The 14,174-nt window shown below is 35.2% G+C and overlaps 1 protein-coding gene across 4 annotated transcripts in view; it reads right to left on the bottom strand.

Annotated features, from left to right (window-relative positions):
• SEMA3D (semaphorin 3D) overlaps positions 1-14,174 on the bottom strand; it is a 203,165-nt gene that overhangs the window by 104,908 nt on the left and 84,083 nt on the right. For all 4 annotated transcript variants that reach the window (XM_004739634.3, XM_013060789.2, XM_013060800.2 and 1 more), the window contains one exon: positions 2,349-2,509. In XM_004739634.3, coding sequence (XP_004739691.1) covers positions 2,349-2,509 — 161 coding nt within the window. The remainder of the gene's footprint in view (positions 1-2,348; positions 2,510-14,174) is intronic.

A 14,174-nucleotide genomic window follows, 5' to 3' on the forward strand; every position in this document is an offset into this window, starting at 1 on the left:
AACCAGTCACTCCTAACTCAATTATATGTTGTAGATTGCTTTAAGTCTAGGGCATACAAAGGACATCCTTCAGCCCCACAGAATCCCACCATGTGTGGTTTCTTCCACAGAGAAGTTTGGATTTTTGCTGAAGGGCATAGAGCCAATGCAAACCACATAGGTCTAAACACTGCTAAAGCACTCCATCTTGACACTTAAACTTGCTACTGTGGAGTACCTTTTAGCACTGGAGTGATTTATATAAATTTTCAATGTGAATACCTACATAAACATAAATTATTTCTTTTGTATACATAACCTCTTCATGAATTATACATTTTATAAAGATAAAGGAATATCAGCTGGGCAGAAAATCTCTGGTACAGTCCCTAATTTTACAATGTGTTCAAATAACCATTTATTTCAATAGTATCATGAGGGAAATCAATATTTCATAAACATTTATTTTATTAAATATTAGCACATTTCAAGGATGGAATGCAGCCAAAGAGAGATTTGCTTAAAATAGTCACAGAAGGAAGTTATGTTATCAGAACTTATTTTAAGCAATGATCTAATACACTCATTTCAGATAAATGAACTTTTTCTTCTAATCCCTGAAGGCAGAGAATAGCATAAGAACAAATTCCCTTAAAAGTATGAATCGCTTTTTGCTCTTATACTAAAACTGAGACATATTTAGAAAAATGCTTTGTTAGCTATGTAGGAGCTCTTAAAGCAAAACTGTGAAACTAAGATTTTCTTTAGTGGCTTTCATAAAAGAAGTTATCTCTTAAGATATTTATTGATGAATGAGCTATTAGTTGATACCATCAATAGGCTCTCTGATACAAACACTTTTTTAAAAAAATTACTAAGGAAAAAATACACCCTTGAAAATAAATGGAATGGAATCATAATGGCACAATGAAGGTAAGCTTTTCAAATTCTAGCACATAATTCACAGCTTATCAAACTACAGAATTAATTTTTTTTAAGAAGATAATCTTATGAATTTGTAAGTGTATTTGGACGACCACAAATCAAGAACAACTACTGGTAACATTTTACCCTCAAACCTTCTAGAATCATCTAATACATGCATATACACTTGCATTCAAAGACTATTTCTTTTTCAAGTCTGAGCATTCATAAGAGGTATCTCCTTTTCTTTTGGTAGACCTAAAAAATGGGCAGGAGAACTACTTAAAAATTAAATTATTAAAAGGCAAAAAACTGTTCTGATGCAGGCATTAACTAAGCAATATTAATATATATGGAGATAAATATTTTGCCTATCTAGACTAAATCTCCTAGTCCTGAATGATATTAAATAACTGAGCAATAAATATTTAGTTATTAAAAGCATTTCCAAATTAGAGGTTTAAAAGTGATCATTGAGGTGAAAGCTATTTGAAGCTTCAAAGTTCTATGATGACCTATGAATAGCCCTTTCTGAATGGAAAGAATCCTCTATTAATTCAGTGTTGGAAATTATTGACCTGAAATCTTTAATGGCTCTTAGCATTTTTTTTGAGGGTGGTGGGAATACTTCTGAAAAAGGAGAGAAAGAGAAAACAATCTAAGATGTCTCGTAGATGCAGAATGGGTCAAGGATTATGACTTCTCATCCTTCAATCCCTTCCAGTCTTGGCATCCATTTTGGCTTGCACAGATAATGGTATTTGTTAAAGTACCAGCTGGTCATAATTTATAAAGCCTAAAGTGTGACACTGTTTCCTTTGGGTACCATGTTCCTACTGCAAATGTAAAGCACAGCAGCAGCTGCTTTTTGTTTTTTCAATAATTAGCATATATTTTCTTTTAGTGGTAGATTGCTTTTCATGAGCTCATATTTGGGTTATTACTAATCTTACCCTCTGAGTGTGATTGGGCCATTGGAGAATACTATTCAGTGAAAATACAAGAGTGTAGGGGAAAAAAAAAAACAGTGTGGTGTTAAAATGCCACCATAGTCACACTGCCAATTTAAAAGTATGGTTGTTAATTGAAAGTTAATACAAAACTTAATTTTGCAATAATTGCTTTAGATATAAATGTTAATTATTAATAACCCATTTGCCAGATTTTCAATCTAAACCATTGCATTTCTCTTGTATAATCTCTTTCATTCATATTCTCAATGGTTTTATTACTATGCTTATTCACTCTAAACGGAGAATATGTATATGTACTTAAATCCACAAAAATCTAAAACGTGTAGCCCAAGCAAGGTGTCCTTTTAATATGCTCCTTTTGGACATGTAAATGACCTAGTGATTTGACATTGAGTCACTTAAAACAAAAGAAAAGGAAGGCACAGATGAAGATAAATGGATATTCAGTCAACTTTGTAAAAACAAACTGACCTTCTTAAAATTTTTGTTTAAGTCAATCAGACTGAGCAGGAAGATGTGGTCCTTGGCTCCTACAAGCAGCCTGCCCCTCTCCTCATCCAACAGAATGGTTTGGAAATCTAGTCCTTCTGATGAACCCAAAAAGGGTATGCAGCTATTTGAAAGCAGCAAGTCTATGGGAAAGTAAAAGGAGAATAGAAAGAAGGAAAAAATTAATTGGCAAAATATTTATTTGCCTCAATACACACTTTTCACACTCTGTAAATGAATAAATACAGCATGAATGCTTCAATTTAGATACAAGCAAACAATATACAGTTTTAAGCACACACTCATGTAGAAATCAATATGATTTATGACATTTGTATTTTATTGATACAATATGGATCTAACATGAAAAAATGAAAGACACTAAAATGAGTATCAAAGCAATTAAATGCAAAATATTTCACAACTCTGGTCATCTTCTTAAGTCATAAATTAAAGCATCATTATATAGCACCTTTGCACATGGATTAAATCAATTAATATAGGCAAAGTTAGCATCGAACTGATTGTGACAAACCTCAGAGCATTTCTTTGCCCTCTACTTTTGATAACATTAAGACTCATGGGTGAGTTTGGAGGATTATACTCTTCCTAGTTCATGTATTCAGAAAGTAAACAAAGTAGCCAAATCCGAGAAGATGGGTTCTGAAAGATATATGACCCTAAACCAGTATCGGGATCAAAACTGTAAAGCAAGAAGAGACCTTGAAACTCAATTAATACTAAATCATGATTTTATAAATGAAGGTATTTAATTCCTCCAAGGTGAAGCCACAGGCCCTAAAGTCACAATGTCACGTGGTGGTAAAGTTGATAATGTGACCTCAGTCCCAGTCTCCATTTCTCTTTGACACGTGTCTGTATGTCCTAATTCTTTTTTTCAGTCACAGTTGTGATATGGACAGACTTATTTAAATCTAGGTCTGGGTTTATAGAAATCCAAATCTTTTCAACAGATTTTGCCTCAAGTATTTGTCTTAGCTTCTCATTTTCTACAACTGTATAATATTGAATACCAATAAAGTAATAATATCACTCATTCCTTATTAAAGTCCATTAGATATTGCTGGACTTTAAAACTAAAGCATTATTTTCAAGTAAGTCATTATTAATTGATGAGAAAAATATGAAAAGATGATGTCTCAGAATAGGTATCAAGATACTTCTAAAATGTATCATGGCATTGTTTAATCTCTGTAAAAGGGATCTTTGAGTCTTTGAAATTTAAAGTCTATATATTCCATATATCAACTGCAGGATTTATTATTATTTCACCTTTTTATTTTTACTAATTTACTAATCTATAGTGGTTAAATGTTATTTCCCTTATTCAGCAAGACAGATTTTGATCTTAGTTTTGACAAACCATGAGACTCTATGCTGGAGAAGATACAATACTATCTGAATTCTCAGGCAAATATGGTATTAATGTTCATGAATCATGCTTTATGTACACTGGATAGAAGTCTGAACTCTACATTAATTATTTTCTATTAAGCTTGATATAACTTTAACAGGTTTTCAGACCAGAGACACATGGAATAATATTTTCTAGCATCTACAAATACGTAAGCTTATTTTTGTAGGACTCATATCCAATAAACATTCCATACTAACCATAAAGCAGAAATGAGGAATGAATTATATAAGCTGTTAATAAATCATGGAGCTGTGAGGAATAAAGGACTTCATATATGATCAGCATCAGAATGGTGCCGAGCACTCAGTAGGTTCTATATAACTATCGGCGATTGCAATCGTGATGATGTATTTTTTAAACTTTCTACAAAATCTATGAAGAGGAAGTCATTATACTTCCCAGCTCATATAATTGTTAGGATGATTAAAAGAGATCATTTATACAAGGTTCTTAAAACAATAGCCTGAAGATAGGAAAAGTTCAGTAAATATTGACTGTTACTTTGAGTACGATTATTAAATTTCAGCTTGGGCAAAGTAAGTTCTATGAAAGAAGAATGTTCTCTTGCCTTCCCTTAAACCTGAGTTGTGAAGATGAGAATTCCTCTGTATTTTTTTTTAATAAAACTGGACTAATATTAAAAAGCTATTCAGGGGGTGCCTGGGTAGCTCATTCAGATAAGTGTCCAACTCTTGTCTCAGCTCAGGTCTTAATCTCAAGGTCACGAGTTCAAGCCCCACATTGGTTGGACTCCACACTTTAAGTAGACATGAAGCCTCGATTAAAAAAAAAAAAAAAGCTAGTCAGTCCACAGATAATTATAAGAATCTATTACGTGTTGGGCATTGAGCATGCTGTTAAGGGTGTGGTCATGACTAAGCCCTGCCTTCAAGGGGCTCACAGATCAATCCATAAATAGATACACATACAAAATACAATATAAGTGAAATAAATTCTAATACAAGTATACACAAAAGAAATCTTTCAAGTAATTGTGTATCACCATATAAAAGAAGATGATAACCAATAATAGTGTTGAAAGACAAATGGAAGTTTTACAGGAAAGATAAAAAGAAAAGTTTATTTAAGGCAGAAGAACACGGGACTGTACAATGGCATCATACATCGTATTCAATGTATTAAAAATTTTTTTTAAAGATTTTATTTATTTATTTGGGAGAGAGAGAACAAGCCGGGGGAAGGTCATAGAGAGAAGGAGAAGCAGACTCCCGCTGAGCAGGAAGCCCAGTGGGGGACTCAATCCCAGGATCATGACCTGAGCAAAAAGCAGATGCTTAATGGACTGAGCGCCCCCCAGGGACCTTCAGACACTGCATTTTTAATATGTCTCCTACTCTGCAGTGTCAGCTCCTTCAGCAGAAAGACTGTGTCTAACTTATCATTGAATCCAAATCACTAGCTCAGTGTCCTGGAGACAAATTAAGTACTTATTAAATATTTGTGGAATTAAAGTATAATTTGGAATGCTAGAACATATACTGTCCATGTGAGGCTGGACATCAACACAGTCTCCAGATAATCAGAGCCCAAAATGGCACGCTGGGGAGTTTGGTTATCATCTAGGTAACCAGAAGTCACTAAAATATATTACACAGAAAAGTGACAAAGACTTTAACTGAGTGTTGGGGAAAAAAGTCTGGCTGCAGTGTTTAGGATGGATGGGAATTGGAAAAGTGGGAGCAAAGAGACTACTCAGAAGTTTCTGGAAGATGGTAAGACCCTGAGTTATGGCAATGCTAATGAGGGGAGCGAGATGTTAAAGAATCTTGCCTCTCATTTGTTGTTTCTTTTGGTACCACCAGGGAAATAAAATTGAAGTAGTCACTCGCTTTCTTTTACTATAACCAATTCTATTGGGTTTAGTTTCAAATGTGACAAGGACAAACAGCTGTGAAAATAATGACTAACGTAAAGTATTATCATTTCAAAATGATTTAATGTTGCCTTGTAACAATGTTAGCATCAAAACGATTAAAGCATCCTTCACCAATCCTTTGTAGCCAAACTAAATAATTAGACTTAGGCATTACACATGAAAATTTCTCAGGCTGACGCATACATTTTGAAAAGACCTTGGGACAGGGATTGGAACAGGTTCCCTCTTCCCCAAGCAGCTTATCTTTCTTGCATTTTTGCCAAACCAAGCAAACTCATTTCTGTTTCCACAGGATCAACAGCTAAAGTCCGGGGGTGGGGGAGGAAAAAGAAAAAAAAAAATACCACACAACAACAACCAGGGGTGTGGATGGGGGGTTGTTAATTCCAGACCCTGCATCTTCACACCTGTAACTAATACACCCCTAGGATTTCTGGGATCAGAAATGGATGCAGGCTCTGAAGGCTGAAAATTCATGAATGTTAAAGACTAAAAATTTGGCAATATAGTTCAGAGGTTTATTTTCTTCTTCTCCTAAAGTGGCAATTCTCAGACATATAATTTTTAAGACTGTCCATAGTGTGTAGTGCTTTTTGAACAGAAACTCTGCATGGTGGGGCAAGTGTGTTGCTTTACACACGCCATTCAGAGAGGCCTGTTCTGTACATACTCAGCCCGCCTCACCTCTCCTCAGAGGACAGCAGCCTTTGCCTCTAGGTCCTAAATGCATTCTTTGTTCTGTCTACCTACATCTTTGACCTAATCCACCGTAATCACTCCTTCTAACTGTTCTTGTAGCAATTCATTGTCCTATCGCCTTATTCTCAGCTTGTAGGGTCTCTCAATGTCCCAGGCCCTCAAATCCTTACTCTTGGTCTAGCAATATACTTTTGGAAAAGCTACAAGCTGATTTTTTTTCTGAAATAAATGAAACAAGGATTATTAATTTATTCCACTAGGGAAAATATGGACATCATTTCCACGGTGGATTTTAATCAAATGATGACACAGACAAAGTGTTCATGTTCCAAGATCAATTAACCACGGCAGAGCAACAGGATGGTTCTGAGGATCCAAAACCCCTACCAATAACATGATTTTTCCTATGTCTGTATCTGTGTGTGCACTTTTCTGAAGGGTACATCCAGAGTCTTCATCAACATCTCCTGATACCTGTCCAAAAGTCACAGAAACTGTGTACTTCCCAGATGTAGTTAATACCCATGTTTTGAATAATTTCTCACTTCTAGCACTAAAAAAGTGAGTCACTACCTTTATAAAACTTGACTTTGAAGGCAAACAACTGAGTCACCTAAGACCACCAAGTATACTCTGCCCATATTGCAAAGACTCTGGCAACAAGTTCCAATCTCAAGGATTGGACAGCCGAGCGCAGAGGAAATGCTCTTCCACAACAAAAATGAAAATATGCTTGTAACAGAGGACAGCAGTAAAGTTGTAGGCTGCTAAATATCTTTAATAGTGAAATGGAAAAAAATTCCTGTCTGCCTTTCTTTTACCAAGCCAAATAATGCTACTTAGTTCTCCCATCATTACCTGTGGGTGGAGACACCAAATGGTCTCTAAGCTCCTTCCAATAATGGAGTTCCATGGCATTAGAACCTTATGCCTAACTTTGCTAAAATTAAGGAGGTATCAAGTTAACTCTCCCTCACCTACCTCTTTCTCAGCATTGCTCTGTTTCTTGGAGCAGATCCCCTCTACCATTGGGAAGAACAGAAATAGAGCATAAAGAAATTCCAACTAGAAGGAAATTCATTCTATCAATATTCCTTGTCGGATTCATGTGTTACCGATGCAGTGAGGTCCAGAATGGTTAAGTGGGCTTCACAGAACCAATTTACTCTTAACAGTGAAAGTCCTCACTCGCAGCCAGATGCCCTCTCTGTGAGGGCAAGGCTACAGATCCCGTAATCACTGCCCCTATTTGAAATAAACCTTTGTTCTGAAAAGAATTCTTTGTATCTCCCTTTTAGTGTCCCTTAATACAATTGTTCATTCAGCCTGAAGAACATTTGACCTGATGGTCTACATTCTTCCTCTTCACCCCAGAAAGGAAGGGAGTGGTTAGTCACTTTGAATCTAATAAATTTAGGATTAAGTAAGACAGACTTCCTCAATGTTTGTTAAGTGAACAAGATCCCATACCCTTGAAATCACATTTATTGCCAGAAATCCTGAACAGGGTGGAGTTGACAGTTTCTCTTACAAGAAGACAATGTAGCTAAAAAATGGCTTCCCATAACCTTTAAAGAAGAACACTTAACAGATTATTTTTTTAAGAAGATAATCAAAGTTATTAAAGGCAGAACTTCATGGGGTTAAAAGAAAATCACCTTTGAGGAAAGTCAATTTCTAATCTACTCCAATGTAAGGAATAGAATTCTTCAGCACAGAAAGCTTTCAACTCAAAATGGGCCCAGATCAAAACTTGATTGCTTTTCCCTACGATCTCAAAATATTCAGCACAAAACCTTATCACACCCACTCTACTTGTCTTGGAAGGAAATCACCATTATATCAGTAAGGCTGTTCTGAGGTTTCTTGAAATACGGTCACCTCTCTAGCGTGTTCTTTGAAGAGCTGTCTGAGTAAAGAAGTAAAGAAGTTTTTATTCCTGTCTTCCCCATAAATTCAGCTTTCCTCCCTTGATCTCTGAATCCCCAAGGCTTTCATGTTGTTAGTATCTAAAGATTCCTTCTATGGATTCCTTCTTGACTTTGTTTCCAGAGATGTTTTGGCTACCAAACCATTCCCCCCCAAAAAGCCTGTTCTCAGTTTGGGTCAAGAGTTGAGTAAAAGGAGCTAGCTATTCATTCCAAATGAAAATTAGTCCCTAATGTTGTTGTTCACTGAGTTCCTTTGGCTCGCTGTGAGCTTGTATTTGCTTCCTCACCATTTGATCCAAGGAAACGCATGGATTCTGTCTTGGAATCAAACTTTGGAAATTTAACTCATCTTAAATTGGCCCCACCTGACTTTCAATTGGTTTTCTGAGGCGGGAGATCATATGAAAAGATTTTGGTTGCCAAGATAGCTCACTTCCACCTATCAAAAACACAAATTATTCTCTATTTATGTACAATCAGTCTCCATAGCTAACTGCTCAACAATATCAAATATATCAAGAAAAAAATATTATTCAGACCCAAAACCCTTACAAAAGACTGAAAAGACTGCTTCAAAATTATAGGTGAGTATTATATTATCTTTATACTTTCCTAAGTGAGAAGTCCAGCCCTGTTTTTCTCCTTCCTTCCAAAAAAAAAAAAGAAAAAAGAAAAAAAAATCAGATTTCCATTTGCTCTTCTGCAATGGAATGCTGAAGATCATTCTTCTCATTAGGTTTTAAAACATTCTCTATTTCAATAATAAATCAGATGGTACCATGTAGGGAAACATAAATTAGAAACAAATAAAGCCTATTATATCATCAGAGCTTTGTTCTTGCCAGGACAGGATGTGCGGTAGAGTATGACAATTTTACATTGTCACATTTCCATCAACATCCATGCTTTTAAATCACAGGCTTATTCTTATTTGGCTAGCTTTCAACAGCAGATGCTTTATATAATCCATCACACGTGAGATTCATAATTTATGATTATAAGTCCTTTTAAAATCTCAAAAGCTTTGCTATGATAATTTTTCCCACTGACCTGTAAAAGAAGGCTAACATTTTAAGTACCTAGTACATTTCCAGAAAAACAAGGTCAGAAGTAGTTGAAGTAGTTGACAGGATAATTTCAGGAAGACTGATTCTAGTTTGACAATTATTTTCTTAACTCCCTTCATGGTCTGAAGATGTTCTCAATTTTCAAATTTTAAGGAATGTTTAAAATCAAGACACCATGTTGCAAATGCATTTGGATTGGTTTTCAATCACGTATGTAAATTTAATTTTTATAAAATCAGAGGGGCATACCTTAAAATACCACCTGGTATGAATTCTAAATAGCAAGACAAATACAACAGGAACAAATAATTCCTTAAGCTAAGATCATGACAAATGAATGTACAGAGCAAAGAGCTGTGAGAATAACTTTTGAAAAGGACAATATTTTATAACAACATTACTTTTTAAAATTAATTATATTCATCAAAATTAAGTATCTGCATACCAAAAAGTAATATTAAAAGGCATATGTAAGCCATCTTCCTCCTCTTTTGTCCACCTCCAATCTAGTCCCCAAAATAAAACATTTCGTTTACTTTCTCTTCCGTTTTATATTTCTAAACAATACGAATATACTACTATCTTTGAAAACAGAATTTACAAATATTTTCATTGAATTCCCATTTATAGAAGTTGACAATCTAAATTTCTGATGCCAACTCTTTCCCTCCAATCAAGATCCTAATGTAGTAATAACACACCCATTTTTACGAACACTATATTCAGTGACTCCATTATTTTCAAAACGTAAATATTCTTTCCTACTGAGAAAAGTAATTTTCAGGAAAACATTATACTTTTTTTCCTTGAAAAAAACCTGTTTCTTTTATTGATAATTTCCTAGTTATGACATATGCTTAGTTTCGAAATCATGATCGTCTTTTTTTTTTTCTTAAGATTTTATTTATTTAATTGACAGAGAGAGAGACAGCGAGAGAGGGAACACAAGCATGGGAGTGAGAGAAGAAGAAGCAGGCTTCCCACCGCTGAGCAGGGGGCCTGATGTGGGGCTCAATCCCAGAACCCTGGGATCATGACCTGAGCTGAAGGCAGACGCTTAATGACTGAGCTATCCAGGCGCCCCAAAATCATGATTAAATCTTTCCACACTTTCTGAAAGGTGCCTCCATAAAATTTTCATATGAAATTCTGTCAGATCATTTTCTTTTGTTTTTTTCCTGGAGACATCTCAACTGGGCCCTTTCTTCTCCTCACAGATTGGATGGTCTGTTCTCTCCCCTGATGGACAGCTTTTTCAAACTTCCTTCCACCTCTCTCTTATTACTAATCCCACCTCTCCTAGATCCTGTGTCTTCCTCCTTGGTTTATCTTCTTAATTTTGGTGAGCACATCTCCAGAACCTTCTTAAGAAAGGGTGACTGAGACTTAAATTTTTAAAACTTTCCATGGGTGAAAATCCCTCTAATTATTACAAATTGGGCTAAATACAGAATTCTGGGTTGAATAGCATTCACTCTCAGTGATCTGAAGCACATGAACATGACATTCCAGCTTTCAAAGTCATGACTGAGAAGTCTCATGCCATTGTATCCCCAACCTTTGAATATGTCTTTATTTTTTCTGGAAGTTATTTGAATCACCTCTTCACTCTTGCTATTATGAAGTTTAAAATAATTGGAGTGACTACATCTTGGATTTTGTTTGTTTGTTGCTGTTTTTCATTTATCATGCTGGGTACTCAGTGTGATATCTGACCTAAAATTTAATTTCCATTAATCCAAAAAAACTTTAGTTTTGTTTTTCACTCCCAACAAACAGAGGTCAATTCCTGGTAGAATTTTTCTCTAGGTTTCTCCAGAAAATGTCCTCTATTCACATGCTCAAGGAAGATATTCTTGGTAGAGGTGTCCAGAGACTTTGCATTAAAATATGCACACAGACTTCCAAAAGAGAGATTAAAAATACAGTCATAGAATAATGTTTTCCTGAATTTCAAGTCATATTCATAGGCATAAGCATTGAAATAATGTTTTCCATTTATAGTTTCCTATAAGTTTTTGTCTCACAAATTGCTAGAACTCTGCTGATGACTTTGAATAAAATACCTAAAACTGCACTGCCTCTATCAAATCACAGTTCAGAATTTCCAATAACCTGTTTGATACTGTAGTTTTCCCCCCAATCAACTGATCTTACTGAGTTTGATGACTTAACAACATGACTTAGTTCCCACGCCCAAAAAATCAGAATCCTTTTTAGCTCTCCTTCCTTGGTCCCTTACTCTTTTTTCCTGTATTTAAATAATTGGTACTTTTTTTTTTTTTTAAGATTTTATTTATTTATTTGGCAGAGAGAAAGATCACAAGTAGGCAGAAAGGTAGACAGAGAGAGAGGGAAAAACAGGCTCCCTGCTGAGCAGAGACAGCCTGATGCAGGGCTTGATCCCAGGACCCTGAGATCCTGACTTGAGCTGAAGGCAGAGGCTTAACCCACTGAGCCACCCAGGCACCCCAATAATCGGTACTTCTAAGTCTATTTCACTTCCCTCCCACCAACACCCAGCTAAATTTAGTCTTACAGATTCGATCATGCACATTTTTTATTCTTCCTCCTCAAATATTTATTCCTATTGTCAGTCAAGCCAAGATCCCCAACTGACTCATAAACAACTTTGTTCTATGCCTTCCTCCTTCACTAGTCTCTACCGCATGATGTTGTCTATTTTGTTTTTCCTCCTAAATCACAATTAAGTTAGGTCATGACCAAAATCCTCCAGTGTCAATATATAATTCATTAAATAAAGTCTGAGTTTTGTCCAATGTTCGAAGTTCCATTTCATACCCAACCTTATTCAAAATTCTTCAACAACATTTATTTTAAAATTATCCTAATCTTACAGCATTAATATATTCGCAATTACTTTGTCCCTTAAAAAAAAAAAAAAAAGTAGAAGCCCTTGTAGATAAGAATAATGTCTAAATCAATGCTGTAATTTATGGCCACTTCTTGCATATAAGAAGTCTAATAAACACTTAACCATCAATTTTTCAAACTAGTGATTCTTATGTGTGTTGGTTTACCTAGCTTCCATCTAAATCAGAATTTATGGGCTTATTAATAATTTAGAGAGGTTAATGTACCATTAGAAGACCTAACTGTGGCTCTAATGCTTTGCAGTCATTAAAGGTTCCTGTTGTTATCTCCAAATGCTTGGGGGTGAGGGGAGGGGAAAGAGAAGGAGGTCTGAAACAGAACACTCTAGAACAGGGCTTCTTAAGATTTAACATGCTTTCAAGTCAGCTAGGATTCTTGTTTCTCATTTAGAAGAGGGCGAGGGGCTAGGATTATTTAATTCTAACAAGCTACCAGATTATGCTGATGCTCCGGATCCTTGAACAAAAGCTGGAGCAGAAAAGCTAAAGTGCAAAGTGAACCCACTGCACTGAAGAGAAGAGCTAGACCCCTCCCTCTTCACACTAGAGTTTCTTGCAAACACTTGGAACATGATATGTGTTAGTTTATGCAAGAAGGCCAGATTTTTTTTTCCCCCTTTACAATTCGACCTTGGTCAAATCTGCACATCCCTAATTTATTCTAAATTAGCCTAACTTAAATTATAACCAACTTAATTGCTATAAGTAATAAATGACCTGCTTGGTTTAAATCAATAATATGCGAACTATTCCCCCTCGGTTTTCTCTTACAAAGTAGGGAAGTACCTGTACTTCATATGCATTAACCCGGAAGGAAGATGCAAAAATGACAAATAATGATTCATTCTTGACTTTTAAGCAAATTTCCTGTTAAATGCAGCAGCAGAAATCCTACCAGAGATGCCTAAACATAATTGTATTTGTAAAGACCTTCCATTTGTACTTCAGTTAATTCAGTACATGTTGCTTGGACTCTCTTTGAAACCTGTCATGATATTCATTTTGTGCTCTGTAAAGCTCAAGGAGCTTTTCCTGTTTTATTTAATTTGATCCTGAAGGAGAACCAGAGGATTATCACCATTTTCCAGATGAGAAAAACTAAACTCAGAAAGAGCAAATCATCGTTCTAATGATGCCAGAGAAACAGCTAAAATCAAGGTCTTCTGAAGTGAAGCCCTGTCAACCACTACAGCTATATTTTATATTTGAAGATTTAGCATTTATTTAGAAAAACGAGATTCTTTTTCAAAACAACTCTACTTATATTTTTACGGAATGTACCCACAGACAAGTTCTATTGCTTCTTCCACTTCATCATTCCACTGGGATTACTAAAATATTTATCTTACTTTCTTGACTGTGTCTGGCTCACTGTAGCTTCAGACAAACCTCTTTATGAGTGAGTATCTCTCTTTGGAAGTAAAAAGCACTTAGTTCTAATTTATGCCTCTTTTAATTAATAGGATTAAATCAGCATGTTTAAAGGACTCTTACAAAAGTACAAAATATATATTACAACTTCTTAAGAAGCAGAGAGGCAATTTATCAAATTTTCTGTGAAAAGAAAGACATTAATTTTTAAAATGACCTTGAATTTATATTTTTACACATGTACTGAAAGAAGATCATTGTAAAAATTTCTTTAATAAGATCCAAAAAATTAGAGCTAAATTTTAGGTAAGCAAAATCCTAAAACAAGCAGTGGCATATACAAAATTTTATCTCCTTAATAATTCATGGAATAGTAAATCAACCATATATAACATCTGTTTAAAAGGAACTTTTTTAACCAAAAAAGAGCTGACTGGGTTTAATCCCAGAAAAAAATTGCCTTTACTTAAGCAAAGACCATCCTAAAGTCCCTTCCAGGCCTACACATAGC

This window comes from Mustela putorius, unplaced genomic scaffold, assembly GCF_011764305.1.
Source record: "Mustela putorius furo isolate JIRA1106 unplaced genomic scaffold, ASM1176430v1.1 tig00003845_pilon_pilon_pilon, whole genome shotgun sequence".
NCBI lineage: Eukaryota > Metazoa > Chordata > Mammalia > Carnivora > Mustelidae > Mustela > Mustela putorius.